Below are 22,094 nucleotides of genomic sequence, written 5' to 3'. Positions count from 1 at the left end.
CCAGAAGCTGTTTTGTGGTTGAAGTTGCTCAAGCCTTCCCAAACCTGAGGCATGAAGGAAGCGTTACACAGGGCAATAATAGGGAGTGGGGAAGAGAAGCACAACCTGGCAGAAGCCTCTCACTAGCGCAAAAATAAGCTGCACTTTAAAAGCAGCTTTTCAGCTGCTATTTGCAATATGCAAAAAGCCTTCATCATATACAGGCAGCCTAAGTAGAGGCAATATAATATATCCACCAGGAAAAACCAGAGCATGCATAGCAGTGCAGTTTGAACGACAGCCATGAAGCCTAGATTCAGCTGCATAGCCACCTTCAGTGACAAACCAAAATGCCAGCAGCTAGATAAGCCACCAATATTCACTTCTACAGAATGTCATGCTTGTAACCTGTCTCTTCTAGCTTTAAACATACCACATAGCTTTAATAACCAAAGTACAGCAAAAAGCCTGAACTGCCCAGCCAGTTTGACGCAGCCCACACATGGATGCAGAGAACATCCCAAGTGCTTTTGTGCACGCTCTGCTCCCAACCTGCTGCTAGGCAGGCTTTCACGAGGCTGAACCTACCCAAATCTGAATGCAAATGGACATGCAAGGATGCCCAGCACACTGGCGAACCCAAGGTATTTCTTCCTTGAGGAAATGAATCAATGAAGCAGGACCCTTCACGACTGATGGCCTTGCCTGCTATCTAGTGGAACACAACAGAAGATCAAGGGCTCTTGCTCACCACTGATGCAAGAGCCAGATATTTTTGCACTTACCACTGCATGACATCTTCCAGCATCCTGCCCTGCCAGAACAGTTAGTGAGCGACAACAGACATTGGATTGTTCGAGACCTCGAAAATTCTACGAAGTTTCAAGTCAGCACCGTACATGCTCCAGCTATTCACACTTGTTTGTTCAAGCTCTTTGCAGCCATCTGCCCATAAACATCTCACTTTAATGCTCCTCAAAATCCCCCACTGAGCAGCACCCGGGCAGCAGCTGCACACAGATTTCCCAGCTCTGAAGCCACCCAGGAGCCCAGGGCTTGCACCAGTGCTACACGGCCAGGTGAGCAGCTGGACAGGAGCCAGAGCAGCTCTGAACAAATGAAAAAAAAAAAACCAAAACAAACAAATGACAAGCAGCACGGTGCTTGCATAAAAATCATGCCAAACATGGTGGCTGTCATTTGCCACCAGAAGAGGGCAAATACGATGCAAAACAGGCACAAAAGGTATGGCAGGAACTAGGCAACCAACTTTTACAAGGGACCAAGACCTTGCAATAGAAACAATCATCTTCAAAGAAAGCAAGAAAAACAAACCTTACCTGCACACATTTTATACAAGTGGGGTTTTTTGGTTGGTTGGTTTTTTAAGACCAGATTGAGAATTAAAGTACAAGGAGTACAGTAACACCTGCCCTCTTTCTCTGTGTCTTCTTTGGCACCTCTTTCAACCATCGCTGCTGCTCTATGGCTGTGTGACTATATACAAATTAGGATGTGGGTTTACAATATGTTTTGTTAGATTTGCAACATGTTTCCAGATAGGAAACAGGCTCTTACCCCACAGTAAAGGGATTAAGTGACCTTGTTCCCTCCACAGTGAGTAGTGAGGGAGCTTATAGAGAGGCAGTTACCGTGAAATACCCTCACCATAAAGCAATACCTTTGCATTACCTCATTGGTGTGGCTATACTTTGTTCTGAGCATGACAGGTACTGGGTGTTCCCGCTACAATTACAAACAGGAACATATTTTTATACATGACAGACTGCAGATGCGGGATCCACATTTAGACAGAACACGTGGTCCCGGGAGACAAACAGACCTTTTATACAGCTTTCAAAGCTGTCCAGGCGGATTTCTGGATCCGCTCATCCTCGATTACAATACCACAAAGCCATTGCAAAAAAATAGAACCAAAACACACACGCACATGCGCAACAAGAGGAGAAATCCCAGGCTGCTGTGAAGTATCAGCAGAAAAGATGTTCGGTCTGTAACTTCCCGTCCTCTTGAGTTGCTGGGCTCTCATGGGGGGAGCAGCAGAGAATCTGGCCATACTGGGGTTCTGGCCACTAAAAGCTTCACTTGCTCAGGAACAAAGCCAAGTTTTAAAACACCCACTCAGCATGTGCCCTGTCAGTACCGACATAGCAAACCGAGCTCCTGCAGCTGCGTTTGAGTGTGTTTAAGGTCAAAATGTTACAGCGAGCATTTGGGGCACAGGACAAAGATATTCAGACAATTGGTGCGTATCTGTTTAAGATGACGCTTTGAATTTGTGCAAGTACAGCCTGTTCCTTTAAACCTGTGACCTCATTTATTTACATTACTGCAGAAAAGCACTGCCAGAAGCAACAGCTGATGACAGTCTCATGTATTTTTCCACTAAGACAACAATTAAACTGCTTCTGTGTTATTAATGAACAGATGACTTTGTGTCAAGTTGATTCAAAGTGCAGGATGCCTCAAGGTTAAGCAAATGTGACTCCAGCATGTAAAAATAGAGGCCAGGTACTGCCCAGACACTTCATCCACCCAGCGCTGTGTCCTTCCTCAGCCTGGCAGGGGGGTCCAGGCCCCACAGCCACCCCCCCGCCATGCTGCCATCACTGCCCAGAGGTCCTGCTGCAGGGTGGCAAGCTGGTGCTGAGCCACCACCGCTTTAATGCCAGCATTTGGGCTGCTCCTGTACCATAGGCAGGGCATGCTATGGACTGTAGCACCACGCTCAAGCGAGATGCACTTACCTTTGAGCACTGTGCTTGCTTACTTTTTTTCCCTACTGTCATGTATTCCTCCCCTTTGGCTCTGGCTACAGTCCCCACCGGCTTCAGCGGGTACATAGCATTGCTTTCCTGGTGCTAACCTTCACACAACAGGTTTACAGAGGGCTGAGGCTGGCTGAGCTTATTTGGAGGCAATGCCTTGTCCCCAGGTCACACATCTATATCAGGAGTGCTTTCCCATGCACGGTGAACCAGCGAGCTCCAGCACAGAAGCACCCCAGGAGATATCGCTCCCCTCTGACACAAGTATGCTCTTAGCAGCAAATCCATCACAGCTTGCTTCCTTCCACCAAGGAAAAAGGAGGTGTACAGGTTGAAGCGGAATTCAGCCAGTATAGGCGAAATCCACTCCTAGGATGTGGACAACCCTCCAGACCATCTCTTTATACCACTTACCAACACAGCCATGTCTGCAAAGTTTATGGCTGCGCACAAAGGATCTTACATCTGGGCCATAACCAAACCGAACGCCCACTACCTTATCTCCAACGCCACCAGATGACATGGGAAGAGTAAAAGCAGGAGAAAAGCATCTAACTCTCTGTATTTCTTCTGCAGTACTCCCTTAGCCTCAAGCAGGGGTAGGTCTACTGGGTACCAAAGGCACTAGCAGGGAGAGCATGGAGGCACTGGGGGTGCACCCATAGAGCACAAGAGCTAAGACCACCTTGCAGTGGAAGATCTAGCCATCACACTTTCCCACAGCTGTTGCTGGCACCACTTTAGCCATAGCAAAGATGGTTCTTGGTGCATACTGAGGAACACTCTCTGTTCATCCTGAAGTACTGAAAGAAGGGATGCTCAAATTTCCTGAAGAACACAAGACAGCCACTTTCCTTGTCCAAGCAGGGCTACATTTGCTGTGGCAAAGAACTGTGCTTCCCATGCCTCTTCTAGAGCAACAGGGCTAATCCCAGCAGGTCACTGTAGGAGTGTTCCTACTCTCCAAGACAGATGTCCTCCTCACCACAGCTGCTGCTGAGCAGCACTCAGGGCTTGCCCTCACTGCTGTAGGAAGCTTGACATGGTTAAAAATACAGTATTTGGCTCACACAGCGGGAAGCTGTGATGAGAAGGGCAACTTCCTTCTGTCAGAAGGGGTGGGGACCTATCAGACCACGCTCACCCAGGTGACATTAGGAGTTACTCCTTTGATTTCAAGGAAATGGTGGGGTTTTTGTTTGCTTGGTTTTAAAACACTTGAGGGAGATTTATGTGATGTCAAGCCCCCAACAGAGGGGAACCCATCCTTCTGCAGTACAAGGAGACCACCGTGACACCAGGACTGCTTTACACATTACCATTCCTGCTGTTAAAGAAGGGGAGGAAATAAAAAAATCCATCCTTTTGCAATATAAGTATCCACATTTACGTCAAACACCTGTATTGCCCCCGTTTTCCAAAAAATCAACGGCCTAACTGAAAGTTTTTCTACTTTTATTGCTACTAGCAAGTAGAAGAGGTCTGGCCTTCTGGTCCTGCAAGCGTATTTCTCACCTGTCTGAAGGAGGTTCAAAAGACCCATCGCAGGGTTCCTTTCCCTGTTGCCCACACAGCATTCAGCATCAGCCTTGCCGCAAAAGATTAGGCTTTAAACAAACATAAAGTAAAAGTAAACATAGTTCACAAAGAACAGCTTCCACCTCGATACACTCAATCTAATCTAGTCTCTCCCTCTAATCAAGCTGCCAACGGCACTTCAAAAAAAGGCAAAACCCTGCATTCTGAAGAACTTGCAAGGTCAGGTTTTTTCCATGCGGGAACTATCCCAAGAGGTCTGTTTGTACACAAATTCCTTGACACAACTACTCTGAGGTCCCTTTAGAAGTCAAGAGTGTGACACTGGATAGAGGAAAGGTTTCCCCTCAGCATCAAGGCATGCGCACGTGTTTGCATGTTGTTTCTAATTTCATCTCTCTACGGCTCACGCCCCTTGCCACAGCGCATCCTCTGCCACTGGCCTCTGCAGTCCCTGGTCTCATCTGCTTTTATTTTGTACTTGGACACCAGGCACAGTGCAGCTGGCTGTCCTAGGGACACGTCCCAGGGAGGCAGGAGAGAGGTCACTGGAAACCCCTTCCCCTGCCAGGCTGTGCCAGAGATGCTGGCTGTACCAAGCTCCGCTCTCAGCTCCTCCAAACCCACCACTGCCTGCTCGCAACCACAGTCACCCCCAGAGCCTCCCACACCTCAACACATGACTTGCTGCTTTCCACCAGCAGGTCTCACCCCTCTGCTTTTCTTCTTCTGAGGACCACTAGATCATCCAAATTGGTTCCAATTAGAAACAAACAATTTTTTAATCTTTTTTTTTTTTAACCTGCCATTAGGGAACCTTTCTTGGGTTTTTGGTTTTTTGTGGGTTTTGGGGATTTTTTTTTTGTCTTAAAGTTAGTTTTTTCTTCGGACCCTAAGTTTCAGATCCAGGCCGCCCATGCAAATCCCACACATCCCTTCCCTACCTTACTCGCCAGCTTTTCCAAGAGAGACCACTAACTTCGGGACTACTCACCAGCCTGTCCAGAAGCTGCTGTGAATACTTCTGGACCACATCTCTGAATTCAAGACAGTGGTTCCAGCTTGTAACTGGAAATCCCCCTATGCTGAGTGAATGCGGAATCTGCCCATTTGAAAGAGAGGAAAAAAAAGGGGGGGGCAGTATTCAAAGGAAAATAAGCCACATGGCAGCGTCCTTCAAAGCGTTGCATTATCCTTGCAGAGCGGTCAGGAAGGTGAAAGAGAAGGCCTGCTCTCAATTTTGGTACAAGGATTAAGCTATAGAAGAATGTAATTAGGAACAAGACAAGAAACCCCACATCCCAAACACACTATGGTGACAATTCTGCAGCCACAGACGAGGATTGGACTTACCCTCCCTGGAGGGCAAGCGTTTATAGCAGAAACTCAAAATTAGACACATTACAACTTCTCATAGCAAAAGTATGCGTTCCCATGGGGATGTAGGCTAACATGAAGTCCAATTAAATAATCACTGGAAATGTCAGCGTAAACCCTGAAGGAATACATACTTCTACTGTGAAATGCTCCCACTGGAAATCATATTAACAAAAAGGTCATCAAGAAATGCTGAAGCTATGTACAAACGAGGCAGGGGAAGTGAGGGGGGAGGGAACAGAAACTATTTTAATGCAATAAAGATACCACAAATGGTTTTATATTGACAAAGAGCTACGAGTCTGTTTTCACAGACAGAGGTAGAGCAGACCAGATTTCCCCAAAACGCCAGGTATGGTTTGGTTTTTAACCTATTACCAAGTCTCTCCCTGCCCATCACCATGTGCGTCCCTCAAGCAACTGGCCCGCAGGCAGCTGGCAGCCGGTGTGATCACACACGAGCACAACGCAGAGGGCTTCGGCTCAGCACGTCTGAAGAGGGAGAAGGGTCCCAGCACTGTGTCAGACATCTGTAATCCTGGATGCGTAGGAGTGGACATTTCTGTTTAATTCACATGTTTTAGAGAACACTGACATTTTCATGCTTCAGCCATCCATTTATTCACTTTAGCCTTTTAAGGGCAACCTCTTCAGGACAGCTGAAGCAGGCTGCTTTGTTTCTCCAGAGGATGAACACAGGCTCTTTTCCAGCCCAAACCACTGCTCCTCCACATCAGAAACCCCAGTAATATTTGCATTAATATGAAAGGAAAACAGGGTGCTGATACCACACCAGAGTTTGGGAATGCCACCAATTCCTGCTGGATCTAAACTCTTTTTAAAGTGAAGAGTTTCTATCCTTTTTGCTAGAAATACTGGCTCTGATTTGACACTTTCCAGCAAGGTATTTCAAAGCACATGAGGAAAGCCCATAGAAAATAAAGGGTGCTGTCTGACGCATCCCCGTGCCACACTGTCCAAAAATAAAAGCAGCAAACTACTGAAACTAGCATGGTGCAAGCCATGTGTCAGCCCACCCTGACACAAACTTCAGGGCCAGCCCTGCCAGCACTTAAATCCCAATCCTAATGGTCAGGGACGCAAGGCTAGACCTTAAAAACCCCAAAGGGCAAGAAAAAGTAGACCCAGTTTGCATCCATATACTCCAGAGTCAAGGGAAGTAAAAAAAGAAGGGGGGAGGAAGACATATTTACAGATAAATAGCAATCAAACAAGGAATCTCTTCAGCCAGATCAAAACCAACCTGGATCTCCTTGTCTCCAAGCAGAGTTAACACTAACGTTTCCCAGGAAGCATAAGGACTGTGTTATCCTTCAAGAGAGATGTCATGCTGCCTTGCAGGACTAACGCAAACACCTATGAACCTAATATTAACCTCGTGTTAAACAATCACCTTAAGTGGTTTTGTACCGAAAATATGCCGCAAATTCTAAGTGGCAGCAAAAGGCTTATTCTTAGTTTCCACCGACTGAACAGACAGTCTCCCATTATCTTAGCAGAGACCATGAAGAGTTAGAGCCCATCACCAACACAGTACAGGTCAATTGCTCTTAACACCTTTTGCTTTAAAACATCATTGGTCAACTGCTTACGTAAGGCTTAATACCACACTTTGGCATACTAAACTTGAGACAACCAATTCAACTGATATGACAGAAGCTTGCAAGTTATCTTCTATTTTCCAAATCTCTTTAAGCGATTGTAAAAAAATATAATATATAATAATAATTCATGTGTGGACAAGTAGTAACATTTGTTCTTTTTATTACCTTTAATTAGAAGCAGTTCTTCTCTTGCAGTGAATCAAGTGGGAATTAACCCAGGCATGCTGTAGACTTTTTAAAGCTAGAGCATAGTAAAAGAATTGGAACTAACATGTTCATGTCATTTTATTATTATTATTCTCTTAATTTATTTTTTTCCAATTTCCTCCTTCAAAGCCATTATCTTGGAAACAAAGCGATGCATATGTGCAAAGCAGCATCTAACCCTAGTGGGAGCAGTGGCTCCCAAGCCCTCCCACCCATGGAGCACATTCACGTCCCCCCAGCAGCAGGTGATGACAGATTTACAGTCACTCTGTGCTAACCCCAGATCCCTCCGGTTGGGACAGCCCCGTGCAGGGACACACAGACTGGCTGGACCCCAGCCAAGGGAGCTGTGGGTGTAATTGAGCTAGACAAGGCTAGCGTTGCCCCAAGCAGCAGCAATCAGAGGCTCATTCCTTCAGAACAAGAGGGACTAGGTGGCACCCAGACCTACAAGGTCCCAGTTGCTCCCCACAGACTTGCTGGCTCAGGTCTTTCTTGTACATAGTCTCCTGGGACATGCTCTTAGGGGCACCATGAAGAACAAGTGCCAGGAGACCAAAAGCTTGTGCCCCTTCTGGATCTTGGTCTCTTCACTGGGAGTGGAGCTTTCCTTTAGAAAGGAGGCAACCTGCTCACCCAAGCAGAGAAAGACACGAAAACAAACCTTGAATTTTTAAAAGAACAAAAACCACCTAGAGGCAAATCAAAGCCTACAGTTTACCACTTAGCCAGAACACACTGTAAAGGGAATAGGGGAAGGGAGTGCTCCTAACTTTCTGCAACAGGCAGCTATGTTGTTCCAGGGCACCACCGCCGCGGTGGATGAACCTGGGTCAACCACACTTAATACCGATGGCAACAAGAGAGATGAGCTCAGTGTTACAAACAGTGCAAAGGACAGAAAAATAGAACCCAGACAGATTAAAATGACTTGTCCAAGGCCTTACAGCAAGTCTGTTGTGTGTGCTTAGTCACAGAGCAAGACGACAACCATCGCAGAGCCTTGGCCAGAGCTCCCCTGGCCCCGAGACTGCCCTGCTACCTAGGCACAGTTACCTCTCTAGCCAGATTACCCACTTTCTGCCCCACATGGGAGAGACTTACTTCTCCCATCTCCCCACCTCCTCTCCTTCAAGCTCTAAAATGCTGCTGTGCAGTTCCAGAAGCAGGTCAGAGACCACCTTCTGGAGGGACACATGCTCCCAGGGAACCAACATCTCTCAGAGCAGGGAAAGACACAACAAAACCAACCTCCAGTGGGCTGAGATGCTTCCAGACATGAGGTTGCCTTGATCACAGATGTTAATTGAAGCAAAGAGTTTCCTGTACTAAAAAGTCACAAGGCATTAAAAAAAACCAAACCAACCAACCCTGCAGCTTCACTACTGAAGCACAGAATATCAGCTGGCCACCCCACACAGAGACCATGAGCACGCTGGGACTTTCCAGCTGCAGAAATAACCCCGCTGAACCCCTCCGTGGCTCCTGCTCACAGCCACCCCCTGTTCTGCCTCCACACAGTGTGCGTTGAGAGGCGCAGCCAGGACCGGTGGCCAAACCCAAAGGCACTGGGGTACATGTGAGCTTTACCACCATAACCATCAACATTCATTGGATCAAGACCAGGTGAAAGGCCTGCCGGCTGAAGCAAGTGCAACACGCAAGACAGCACCTTTATCCAGCCTCCTCTCAACAGTACTCTTCGCCAGCTCTTGACTTTTAGGCAAGGAGGGGAAAGGTGACATCCATGATATCTGTCACACTTTAAGCCCCAGCTTACCAAACACCTTTGTGATAGCAAGAACTTCAAAAAAAGTTTAACTTCCACAGCACAGAGGTGTTTAAAAAAAAAACGCTGAAGATGGATTCAGGTGATTACCTAGAAACAAAGCTCCAGGCAAACAACTGCTCGCCACAATTCAGGTCAGCCTTGTGATTTTTGTAGCCAGCACTCTCCCAGGCCCACCAGAGACTTCCCAACAAGGCCGAGGCACCACGCATAATCTTATCTCACATGCAAAGGGACAAGGCATTAGGTCATCTTCACAGATTACCGTAATCTATTTCTTTAAACAGCGCGAATTCTACAGCCCTGCAAGCCCATGCTGAATATTTGAGAAATATTTCCCTCCTGGTTGGCTGGTTAACATGCAAAACAGACAAATGTTAAGACTGTGTGCATGCTGCTCCTACTTATGGCATTTCTTCACTTCAGAGTTGCTTACATAAATAAAAAACTAATTATAACATGGCTTTTCACAGTGTAAAGAAAGAGTCATAGCCTAAAGACAAGTAGCTGATCCCCCATTTCACATGCATCATAAAGCCTAGGTAATCTCACTAAAAACTTCTGTGCTCCTTAGTGTAGTAAAAACATTGGCTGCTGCTTTGGAAGGAAAACAACCGCTGTATAGGTTTAAAAAAAAAAAGTCCATCTGTATTAACATCCAAACACCACTCAAACCTCAAATACAGCTACTCATTTACCCTCAACCTCTCAAAAAGGCTGTGTTCACCTTAAGACTAAAAAGCCAGAAGACACACCAGCAAGCAACTCTACAAAGATTTTACTAGTAGATTGTCCGCCTCCAGCAGGGTAAGAGCAAGGGCAGCACATGAGGCATTCAGCTAATTATAACCCAACGTCTACCTACCAGGAACACTGCAGGGGATGTCCCCCTAGTTTAAACAAAACTGGAACCAGATTTTTCTTTACAAGCATCAGAGATATTTGCCTAATATAACAGTTTGCTTCTTGACTCTTAGTTTTGTTTCCAAGGGTATGAGAAGCTGGAGAGCTTAACAAAAAAAAAAATTATTCTTCCTGTTCCTCTATTTGCAAAAGAATGTCATTGCCCTCTTCCCCCCCAAGGACAGTTAAAATGTGACAGGCACTGTGCAAGCCAGCCCTTTGAATGCTCAGATGCCATCATCCGGGACAAAATGCTACACTTTCCATTACTGTTGAATAGGCAAAGTTTAGAGGTACACTCCTTTGCAGAAGCATCCCCTAGAAGTACAGAAAAGACTGTGGTCTCCAACCACACTATTACCCCAATTTATCTATAAGCAAAAGGTATAGAAACACACAACCAATTCTCAAGTGTTAAGGCCAATAAGCTTATCTATTCCAGTGAAGAAAAAGATACCTTTTTAAGCTCCAGTAATCAGAGTCTGAAAACTGAAGGTGAAATCTCAACCCTAATAGAGCCGGCAGAAGTGTTTTTTTCGCCAGTGGCTGATGGGGCCAGATTTCCTCTGCAGCCCAGAGGGAACACACTTCAGTTTTAAACACATTGGACACTTCACACACATTACTTAACACTTAAAAATACACATTTCCCTATTACAACCATGACTTAATAATTATTCAGTGGAGATCTCTGGTGGAAATAAGTGCCAGGCACGTGTTCTGTTGGTCAGCTGGATTTGTTGACGATTGCGTCAAGTTTTACTCTCAAATACACTTGTGCAGTGTAATCCAATTAGGGTTTAAAGTAACACTGACACTGTTAAATTATATAATTAATAATAATAATTAATAATGTACTTGCAACAGATTATGACCAGATCAGGTATTCCAAAGGCAGTTGATCAGTATTTTACATGAACGTAGGACAACATAAACTAGGCACTTATTCCTTTTATAGGTGTCTCAGTCCCTCTGTAGTTGTTTCAACTTTGCTGATACGCGACTTCAGTGTGGTAAGAGATCTGAAGCTATTCTTAGACTGTGGCAGAAAGCACGAAGTGGTTTGCTGGCAAGTCTTATACTCCCTGCTATAATGAGAGCGAGTCACTTCATTTATTACCCTGTTAGATGGGCAATGAGAACACTGAAAGCCAGAGCATGTATAAGCTCCTCAGACCAGGAACAAGAACAGAGAAGCAACCAGTTGTTATCACTACCAGCCAGTTCCTCCCCATCCCCCTTGCAGCAGTCCAGCCAACAGTTTAGAGCATGCAGGGGGTTGTGGGGAGGGGAATTATTTACCAAATTACCTTTTGCACCTCTGCTTTCAAATTTGGTGTTTCCCTGCAGGCAAACACAGAAGCCTTCAAAAACAAAACTCAAGACTTCAGCGAGTTCACAAGGCTCCTGCTGCTGGGGCTCAAAGGCAGAGGAGGAAGGGCAGGATGAAGACAACACTGCTAGACACCAGCCAGGGAGAGACAAAGGCAACTCCTCTTGTGTTAAAAGCTGTTGAAATGCTTCAATTTTTCATTTTTGTTTCATTTGTAGATTTAATTTAACTTGGAAAAGAGATGCTCAACTCCAAACCTAAACATTTAATTCTGGGTAAAATAGTATTTTTCATCTGAATGCAAATGAATTTCCCACTTCCTATTTTTAGGTCCCAGTAGCAAACTCAAGCACACAAACCCCCAAGACTCCAGGCCACTTTTGCTATGAGCGGAGGTGCTCAGGGAAGGCAGACATGCCTTGCTGCCACTGGGTTTGCAGGAGGGAAAGGGGCACAACCCCACCAAGGAGGGCTGGAGCTGCTGAGCCAGCCCAGGGCCGCACCACCATGCTCTCCCTCCCCAAATTCAGCAACAGCTTTGCCATTGGCCTCAAGTGGAAGGGATGCTGGGCTCACATCACGGGTTTTTCAACCTCTCCTTCCCAATGCTAAGCAAAAAAAAAAAAAAAAAAAAGCATCCACAAAAAGGGAGGCCCCTTTAGGTTTCAGTAAGCATGAAATACCATGGTTAGTATGAAGGTGTGTGGGTGCTGGGGGGAAACATGACTTCCTCCTGTTTTGCATATAGACTGAGCAGCAGCTTCAGCCCTGACAGCTTAGGCTGCTAGAGCCTGTGTAGCAGCACTGTGAAGTACTTTTTTTTTTTTTTTTTCCAAAATAGGGGTTTTATGCCTGTCTTAAGTGCTGTTGTGCCTTGTGAACAAAGAAATAAGCAAATATCTGCTTCTAAAGAGCTTAAATCAAAATTATGCAAATGTTATATTCATGACCAAAAAAAAAAAGCTCCACGTTAAAGGAAGCAGCAAAGAGAGGCATGGGTAGAAAAGGAGGAACAGAGGTCTTGAAATCCCCCCATACCACAGCATTCATAAAACCCCAAGGTTCTCGTCACAGTGCTAGTTTATATATTGGTCTGCTACATTAAAAATAAATCAGGCCACCTCTTTTTAATTTGAGCCTAATAAGGTCCCCCATACATACATTTATCTATAGATCACAGCCTGGCCTTTGGAAACAGCACAGAGTTTCTCCGCTATTTAAAAAGACTCGGGCACCTAAAACCTAAATGCACGCAGGGCCACGTCGCTGCCCCGGCACACCGTGAGCCAAAGCTGTAACTCAACCCTCGGCTTTGCCGATCGGATTCACCCCACAACGCGACACCGTGCCACGAAAACGGCAACGGGGCCGCGGGCTGACAGGCAGCACCAAACATGGAGAAGGTGGCACCGGATCAGGGGGACATAAACTTGGACAGCCAGGCTAGCAACCAGTGTTTGCAAACACAACACCAGCGATCAGATGGGGCGGCAATAAATTAGGACCAGACTGCAGCGAGCAAAAGAAATTGCTCGAAATAACAGACAGAGGCAAAAAGGGCTCCCCAGCTACCCCCAGTTTCATTTTGGTGCCTGAACCCAGGGGCTCACGCCAGCTCCCAGGCTGCTGAAGCATGATGGAAAAAACGCTATCTGACAAGTGAAACTAAATAACGAGCACCTCCAGCACCACTCCTCCGGCTCGGAAACTTAACCACAGCCTTTCTAAATGCTGCTTTATCATACGCTCAACTCCATTTGACCCCAGTTTGAGCCCCACTTCAAAGGGGGGCAGGGGAGTTAAGGTGATGGGGCGAGCTCCTCGCTACACACTTCCTCAGGTGAGGTCTGCTCTGGCCCAGCTGATCACTACATCCAAAAAGCAAAGAATTTGGGCTTCCTCTGTCTTCTAGCATGCTTCCAGGACAACTTGGAGAGGGGATTTCTGCTAAGCAAGGTCTTCAAGGCAGATGCTAATGGTTCTCAGTGGCTGAAAACCAAAAATGGCCCGAGCGATCCTGCAAGCGCTCTGTTAAACCCAACGCAGTGCCCAGGGGCAGCAACCAGCACTGGAAGGTGAGAGCAGGGGCTGCCCACAACCTGCCTGTGGGGCCCGACAGCTCGGTGCTGCCCAACTACAGCTATGCAGCTCCACCTCAGCCAGGATCTTACCTCAGGTACTGAAAAACTGCCAGTCTGAGGGCCACAGAAGCTTCAGTGTTTTCAGAGAAACAGAGGAAAAACACCTTCAGCATCCCACTTTCCTAAGGATAGGAAGGCTTGCAGACTACAGCCATGTATCTAGTTGGGGGGGTTGTATGACAGAGTGATTACCACCAGAAATGCAGGACTTCAGTGGTAACCTCACTCTGCAAAGCACCTCCTCTCCCTCTTTTACAGATGAAGGGCACCACTGTGACCTGAAAGACTCAATAAAAGCATACTGGGAACCTGTAGCAAGTATTGAAGCAAGCCCAGCATAACCATACACTTGCCTGGAGCAAGGAGAAAGTTCAGTGCAATTTTAAGCTTCCACAAGATACACCCACAGAGGAGTATCTCACAGGACACTTTGCTCCTATAAAGCATGAAACTAAGCAGAGGAGAGGGGATAAACTATCAGCCTAATCTGTTCTCCTACCACATTGTGCAGGTTGGAAGTAGTAAGCTGTACAGAAAAATTAAGTGAATTAAATACATACAGTATAAGCTAAGCAACAACTCCTTCCCTGGTTTCTCCTTCCACAGTTTCTCAGTGCCACAGCCAGTGTCTGCCAACCATGCCTCTGAATGGCACAGACATCCAGGGTAAAGCAGATTCAATCTGGAAGGCTGCATTGTTATAAATAGGAGCTACAGAATGAAGTGAAGAAATAGAAGTGTCCTTGGATGCTGCCTTAATTGGAGGGGCTCATTTCCCCCAAAGCATTAAGGCATAGACCAAACAACATGTTAAAACAGGAACCTTTACAGAAAGCATAGGTACGTGTAAATGCAACGCTTTCAGATCACTTTTTGAACAAAGTATCTCCCTCCTTCCATTATTCTGACCCCATACCACCAAAAAAAGGCTTGATTGCTCCTCAAGTTTTGCTGACTGGTCCATGACACAATGCCTCAGACCAAGTGGCCTCTGTCATCTTTCCTCCTCCCTTCTTCTACTCTCCCACTGCCCCTTTCCAGCACCTATGAGTTCAGTTTTACATGGACCAAAATAAGGCTGCTAAGTAAAGGTCAGCCTGATGAGCTAAAAGAGTATACCCTCCCAGACCTCTGCCCCTTGGGCTATAAATACTCAGAGCAAGCACTGGGGGAAATTCTTTGTCTGCACAGACACCAGGAAGCACGTTTCCTCCTCCTTCCAGTTCCCACCCCCTCTGCTACTCAAGGACAACAGTCAGAGAAAAGCAAGCATCTCCATGCTACCAGCTCCATGATCTGTCCACAGAAGGCATTTGCTTTGCCACTGGTGACTCGAGGTATGCAGGCCTTCCTAGAGATAAACGGACGCTTTCACAGTTCAACCATCAGCAAGGCTGACACCAGAGTACACGCGCTGCAAAGCAAGCCATGAGACTACGTGCGGGCAAAGAGGAGGATTACCTTTTAGGACTAGGGGTTCCTTGCCTTCTCGCTTGAGCGACTCCAGCACTATGTGGAGTGGCTGGGAAGGCATTACTCTGCTTGGCTCATTGGTATTCTCATCATATACTATGATTTCTTTGGAAAAGATCCTCTTGAAGGAGTCCTTGCCTTCCCGGCAGGAGATCAAGTCCAAGACGGTGATCTTGCCCTGCTGGAGCCTTCTCCGGCTGATCTTGTCAGAACAGTTAATGTGGACAGCCCCTTGAATGTGGCTCTTATTATACTCCATGAACGGCCTGCAGTCAATGATGACAGGCCCTTGGTTCTGTTGGTGGCTCTTGCTGCATTTGGTCATCTTCTTCGCCAGATCATTGGGGTAAATTATCTTGATGCTAGCGAGTTGCTTGGTGGTGCCTGAGACTGGGCTCCCCACTCCGCCCAGCGGGCTCAAGCTGCCGGCATTCTCATTGCTGTTGACCATTTGGTTGGCAGGGCAGGCAGTGGAGGCTCCGGCGTTAGCGCTGCTGGTGCTCGCTTGAGTTTGGGCCTGAGTGTCCTTGTCGTATGTTGCCACAGTGCAGCAACTGGCACTGCTGCATCCACAACTCAGGGAGCGTGCAGAGCCGTTAGATGAGGGCATATACGTGAGATTAGCAGTCTTTAGGGACACGACAGCTGTGCCGAGCAGACTGGAGTGGCTCTCACTGGCAGAAGAGGCAGATTCAAGATAGCTAGAGTCTAAACAAAGGTTGAGATCCTGAGGTCTCACTGGCCTCGAAAGTGCCACTACTACCCTGTCGTCTAAAGGAGATGGAGGCATGAGGAGGCTGAGTACTAGCAAGTTAAGAAGAACTCAAGATCACCCTGCAAAAGAAAAAAAGGGAGGGGGAATGGGAAGAAGAAAAAGGTGATGAAAACAGATCATGAAATCACATAAGCCTACAGATACAGCAACTTACTTTGCCAACACCCATTATCCACAGCTAACAACCTAACAACCCCTTCTGACAGTTACCAGCTCACAGTACTTGCTAAAAAACCTTTTCCAATCCTGCAGCGAATACTTCAGCTATCTGCACGTGTGCACATGGCACGCAGAATACACGCGACTAGCCTGGACTGAGCAGCTACACCCAGGAGGAGGCATTTGTCTACATGCAGATGGTGCCGAGCTATTCTGAAACCCCAGGCTGCAAGGAATGCAACTGATAACAACAGAGAGGCACGTTCTCTTGTTCCCACTGCTTACTGCAAGGGAAGCAACTACTGAGCTGACTCTACTACTGGGAGGAACGCACGGGAGCTGAATGTGTCAGTGGCAACATGCAACTTTTCCAGCAAGCTGGAAGAAAATTAGCTCGTGAATATATTGTCTGATATGGACACAAACTTGAACACATACAGCTAAACAAAAAACACACAGGAGAAAAAAAACAGGAAAATTAGGTTCTGGAGACCTTCACAAAAAGCAAGCGTGCGCCTTGCGCTTCCATCCCCCTGTTAGAGGTTAGTCCAGCCCCAGTTAAGTCCCCAGCTCCAGGCCCAGGAAGGCTGCTGATCTCCAGCAGTCCCAGAGGCAGAAGTTCCCTCCTCCCCAGCACATTTCACAGCTTCTAGAAAGAGGGGTCCCCTCTACTCCAGCCAAGGTCACAGCCCGCACAACCTCTGCCTTGCCACTTGCTAAGGGGCAGCACGCAGGATTAGACACCCCCCACTTTCCACTCGGGAGAGAAGGAAGACAACAAGAGCAAAACCACCTAAGAAAGCCCAGACAGTGCCTCCCCTTCCCCAGCAACTTTTGGGGCAGCTGCGGCTCTCGCTGGAAGACACATCCTAGCAGCAACTTCACCAACTCCACCAATTCCCCAAAAGCGGGCGAGTGCTTGCAACACCGGTTCGCCTCCCCAGCCGGCTCTGCACCGGGCCCGTTGATAAAGGGGCACGGAGATGCCCCGTCCCAAAAAGCGAGACCTCCTCCTCCCGGGGCGGCTCGGAGGACGCTGCCGCCACCTCATTCCCCCCCCCACGCCAGCAGCCACCGCTTTACGGAGCGAACCCGCGGGCACCTCCGGAGCGAGACAAGGTGCCGCGACCCACCCGCCCGGGGGACGGCGGAGGTCCCGGGGCCTGGCGGAGCGGCCTGGCGGCGGTAGCGGCTCAGCCGGGAGGTTTTCCAGCCCGTTCTTGTTTTCCCAAAGCTCCCCTCGCCCTTTTCGCCGTTTAGAAAAAGGATAAACGAGCCCTGAGCGCGTCCGCCTGATGCAATTTAAAAATAAATAATAGTAGTAAAATTAAATAAACGAGGGAGACAACCCAGCTCCCCTCGCTAGGGACGGGGGAAGCAAGAAAGAAGCTCAAGAGAAGCGGGAAACTGAAGTTTTACCCCCGAGCGCAGGGACCCAGGGCCGCCGCCACCCGCGCGGCGAGCCGCGGCGAGCCGAGCCGAGCCGGGCCGGGCCGGTGCTCCCCCGCCGCCGCAGCCCTACCCGGGCTCCCGCGGCCCCCGCCGCGCCGCTCCGCTCCCCCGCACTCACCGGCGCGGCGCGCTCCGGCCCGGTGCGTCGCGGCGGCCGCCGCTGCCTCTCGCGCCCGCTGCCCCGCGCGCCGCCCGCCCCGCGCGCCGCCCGCACCATCCTCGTTACTTTCTCTTTTGCTACCGCGTAAATGTACGGCTCGGCGGGGGCGGGGCGGGCGGCGACGGGCGGCCCCGCCGGCCAATCACCTCGCGGCGGCGGGCGGCGGGGCGGGGAAGGAGGCGTGGCCGGCCCGCCGGCCGCCGGGGCGGTGATGTCATCGGCAGCCAATCGGGAGGGCGCGGCGCCGGCCCGCGCCCCGGGGCAGCAGCTGCTCCCCGTTGACAGGCGGAGGCGGCCGGGCCGCGCGCCCGCGCCCTCCTCCCCCCAACCCCCGCGGCAGCGCCCCCCACAGGACGGTGCGCGCACACGCGGCCCCGGGGCGACCTGAGGCGCCGGGGTAACCGACGGGCCTTGCCGGTGCGACACCCCCAAAACGTCCCAAATCAGTCCCTTCACCAGGAAGAGCCACCAACACCCCAGCAACCCCCGGCCTGCCGCCCCCTGCACCGCGCCACCCCGTCAGGGAGCTGCCCCTCAGAGGGACGCGCCACCTCCCCGCCACCGCCACCCAAAGCGAGCCAGAGCCATAGGCAGAGCTATTTCCACAACCCACGGGAAAGGGCCAGCGAGACCACCGGCCGCCTTCAAAGGAGGGCAGGGAGAGCAAAGCCCCCCGGCTCCTGGAGTTTCGGGGCAGCGCTGCGTGCCCTCCCCAGCCCCCCCCCGACAAGCAGCGCAGTGAGGTACAAGTGGTGTCAAACCAAGGAGGCTGCTTTTTAGATGCTCTTCCAAGCGATCCGCCTCCAACAAAAATAAGCCCGCACAAGATACTTTGAGTAGAAAAACAATAACTTCCCTGCACGGCAGCTATAAATCACGGGGAGGGCAGGAGGTGTCCCCCCGCACGCAGCTCGGAGCCGGCTAGGCCTGTAGGTCTCCTCCTGCCTGACCTCCACGTTAAAGATGGAACCAGTTGCTCCGTGTTATGCAAATTCTGACCAAATCCAGCTTCTGGCATACTGCCAGTCCATCCTGGTCGTGAACATTCAGATTAGACTGGACTCTCCCAGCGTGAAAAGGAAAGCAACACAGGCTTGAGGACGAGATTTTAGGGACCAGTTACGAGGACAAGTATAAATCCCTTTCATCCTTTCTGTCAGACCTTGACATGGGTAAAATAATGAGCTCTCACCCTCGCTACGGGTGCACTGCAAGGCAAAAGGTGAAAATTGATTTTCGAGCCGTATGGATCAACACCGGGAGGGGACCTGGCAGCAGCACGAGATTTTTGCACCCATTTCTTCCCCACTGTGCAATCCATTTTAGCATTTCCTGGTTTAGCAACCGCATCTCATCACGTATCAATCTCCATCATGTATCAACCCACCAAGTCAGAGACAGGGAAAGTGGCATCGCCAGAATGATGCATCCCACTGTGCCCTCCGTGACGGAGGGAGTGCCCAAGAGTTTCACCTACACCCCTTTGAGCTAGAGGAGGAAGGGTGAAGGTAGAGCAGATAGGATGTTGTCAGTATGATAAGACTGAATCTAAATTAGCCCCCGAAGATTTTGGCTCTGGAGCGTACATGGAGAATTCGTTTTTCAACTGGGATTTTCAAGCTGTGACTACCAATCCAGCCAGGACTATTACAAAAAATGCAGCAGTATCAGCATTCAGCAATTCAGAGTAAAAAACGCAAAAACAGGTAGCAAGATTTTAGAAGCACTGAGTACTTGATTTTTTTGATGAATAGTTCTAACGTAAACAGCAAGTCAAGTCGTTCTCACAGCCACCCCTTAAACAATCAGTTGCTTTCCCCTAAATGTTCCTCGCAGGACAGTGACTCACCCAGCACAAACTCAGACTTTTGGTTTCCACTGTTGCGATGCCACAGCAAGGCAGCAGTTCTCCTGCACACTGGAAAGGAAAGGGGAGCCGGGGGAAGGCTCTCGCATGCAACAGCTTCACCTCCTGCAATCTGCTCCCACTGAGAGCAAACACGTGGGCAAAGACTTCGAGCAACTAAGTCATGGAGCGGCTTCATCTTCACACCAGCAAAAACCATAGTCTGGAGGTATTACCTTCCGAAGGCTTACAAATATAAGTCACCATAATACCTAGCATAAAGGTAAATCAGGCTTCTAGTACCAGCGTGCAATTGCTGCCCTCCCCAGTGAGACGGCAAACAGATCAATGCAGAAATGCACTAGTCTCAGATTCTCTCCACAAACATGGTGCAGTTCCCCGGAGGTGTCAGCGTGAGACACCACTGTAGCATTTTCATGCTCTCTATTCCTCTTTGTCCGTGGCTTGCTGAAGTTGGCACTGGGCTCACTGCAGAGAGGAGGGTTAGCTCATGCTTCTCTCAAAACTGCCCTTTCAAGCCACACTCAGGCTTGGGGAAGGAGCTCTCCATGGGCTTATGTTCAATTCACCGCCTGAAATGGTCCTTCCAACCAGGGGAGCTGGAAACTGGGTTTCTGTGTTTGGGCATCCTCCCAAAGCCAGACGTGTCCTAAAGCAAACATTTGCTAGAAAACACTTGGAATCATTGATTTAGCTATCTTTTACTTTCTGACCAAATTTCTCAGTACTAACAACGTGCGCCGAGGAAATGTTTTGTGACTTGTTTATGGAGGAGTTCACCTCACAGAAGAGCCGTGCAGAGCTTACCCGTGGCAAGCAGTGCTCCCTTCTGAAGGATACGCAGCCTTTGCCAAGTTTTCTTACAATACAAAGGGAGGCCAAATGTACTTTTGTCTCATAAATTTGACTTAACTTTATATTTTTCTAAGAAAGTTGACTATAAGTTGCTATTCGTCCTCGGTTTCAGAGGATTTCCTACAGAACTTTTACTGACTTCATCCTTAATATATTTTATTAGCCTATGACATAAGATTGGCCTTTTTCCTGCTCTTAGAAACCACAACCCGCTGTGATTTTTTTTTTCTGAGCATATTCAATGAACAGCTTTCTAAATGCTTTTGCTTTCTGTAATTTAACACCCATAAGAGATGCGACTTATCTATCCCCTAACAACTAAACCTCTATTTTCTGAAAAGCATACAAGCATTCTTACTATGAAAGCTGGCAGATCTTAGTTAAATTCCCTCTTCCAGCAGTAGCAGCACATGGGATTTTGACATTCATTTTCCTCAAATGCTTTTGCCATCATGGTGCACTTGCTCAGATATTTGTAGAAAACCACAAGCAGACAAAGAGAAATCATCTCAGAATTGAAGCAAATCCTCACAAACTCTCACAGTATACTAATTGCATAAAATCCAATCAAACCCGTTCAACCTCACAGAAAGGGTAAAGATTGCTAAAAACATGCTGAATATTTAACAGATGTGAAAAAGAAGCCATCAAAATTCTTGCCAATAACACAGGCATCCCTTAAGTGCTCTCAGACTAAAGAGTCCCTTGTTATTGAAAGATTTCTTCCACGTCAACCATTCTTACCTTCCGCTCTACAATCAGGGACCTTTTCTCTTGTTTAGGATTAAAAAATAAATAAATAATTACCTTTGCCAACAAAGCCATGTGCAGCAGCCACCCTGCGTCTAAGCAGACAGGAATGTCTGCTGTCCTGTCCCCCCCAAACATACAGATCTCTTCCAAAGTGATGTGTGAAGAAAGGATTTGACCTGATGTACGAGATGGTGCATCCCTCCGCCGTGACCACCGCATGCTCTGTGGTCCGTACAACTGCAGGACTGGGCGCTCCTGTGCCTACTCCTGTCAGCGCTGCCCTCTCAGTGGTAGCGTTGTTTTGGTTTTAGGAGCAGAGTAACAACCAAAGTTAGGTGTTCACCATAACAGGCTGTGTAAAGACAATAAAGGACAGTTGCCTGTTCCTCCTGAGACTGGGATATAAACAGAGCAATTTTACCAGTAGAAATGGGAAGCAAGAGGTTGAATGACTTGCCCAAAGCCACACAACAGCTTACACCATGGAGCAGAAAATTGGGAAACCTGGGGAAAGCAAAGGTGTTAACCAGTACAGTATTTAAATGGCAAACCAGTGTCCTGCACTTCAGCAGGTATCACATGAACTGTCTAAAAGCAGATCTCCCTGGGGCAAGACTGAACTCCTATGTGTTCACTATGTAAGTTTGCCCATTTGGTTTTTGAAGCACTCTTTGATTCTTGATTGGCTTTAATACATCACATCGCACCTTTGTTTGTCCTCATTAGGAATGTCAGTTCACTACACAGGCAAAGCTGAGAAACCACTTCATTTCTGTTAGACTTTTGCAAGAAAAGGATAACCCTTTTTCTTTTTTCCTTTTTTTTTGAAGTCTGTTTTCACAGCACCTTCCTCAGTAAAATACAAACTTCCCTCTTAACTAATCCTGTAGTACAAGTGGAAACATAATCCCTTTTAGACAA

At 48.2% G+C, this 22,094-nt stretch overlaps 1 protein-coding gene and 1 long non-coding RNA gene across 3 annotated transcripts in view; both read right to left on the bottom strand.

The window, feature by feature from the left end:
* The window catches only part of DUSP10 (dual specificity phosphatase 10), a 30,899-nt gene extending 9,557 nt beyond the window's left edge, over window positions 1-21,342 (bottom strand). The window contains exons 1-2 of one of the 2 annotated variants that reach the window (XM_069800082.1): window positions 21,228-21,342; window positions 15,141-15,986 (exon numbers count right to left, since the gene is read on the bottom strand). In XM_069800082.1, the coding sequence (XP_069656183.1) occupies window positions 15,141-15,942 (802 nt within the window). In that variant the 5' untranslated portion in view covers window positions 15,943-15,986; window positions 21,228-21,342. Of the gene's footprint in view, window positions 1-15,140; window positions 15,987-17,656; window positions 17,796-21,227 lie in introns of those variants that run through there. The other variant, XM_069800081.1, reaches the window with a different exon arrangement.
* LOC138688553 (uncharacterized) lies at window positions 7,450-15,128 on the bottom strand. The gene is made up of 2 exons (XR_011327416.1): window positions 8,765-15,128; window positions 7,450-8,141 (listed from the first exon to the last, which is right to left on the bottom strand). It is a non-coding gene; the product is annotated as an uncharacterized lncRNA (long non-coding RNA).
* Window positions 21,343-22,094: the final 752 nt, after the last annotated feature.

The sequence above is a fragment of the Haliaeetus albicilla genome, chromosome 13, assembly GCF_947461875.1.
Source record: "Haliaeetus albicilla chromosome 13, bHalAlb1.1, whole genome shotgun sequence".
NCBI lineage: Eukaryota > Metazoa > Chordata > Aves > Accipitriformes > Accipitridae > Haliaeetus > Haliaeetus albicilla.
The sequence above is the reverse complement of the archived record's forward strand: the minus strand, read 5'-3'. Positions and strand labels throughout refer to the sequence as shown.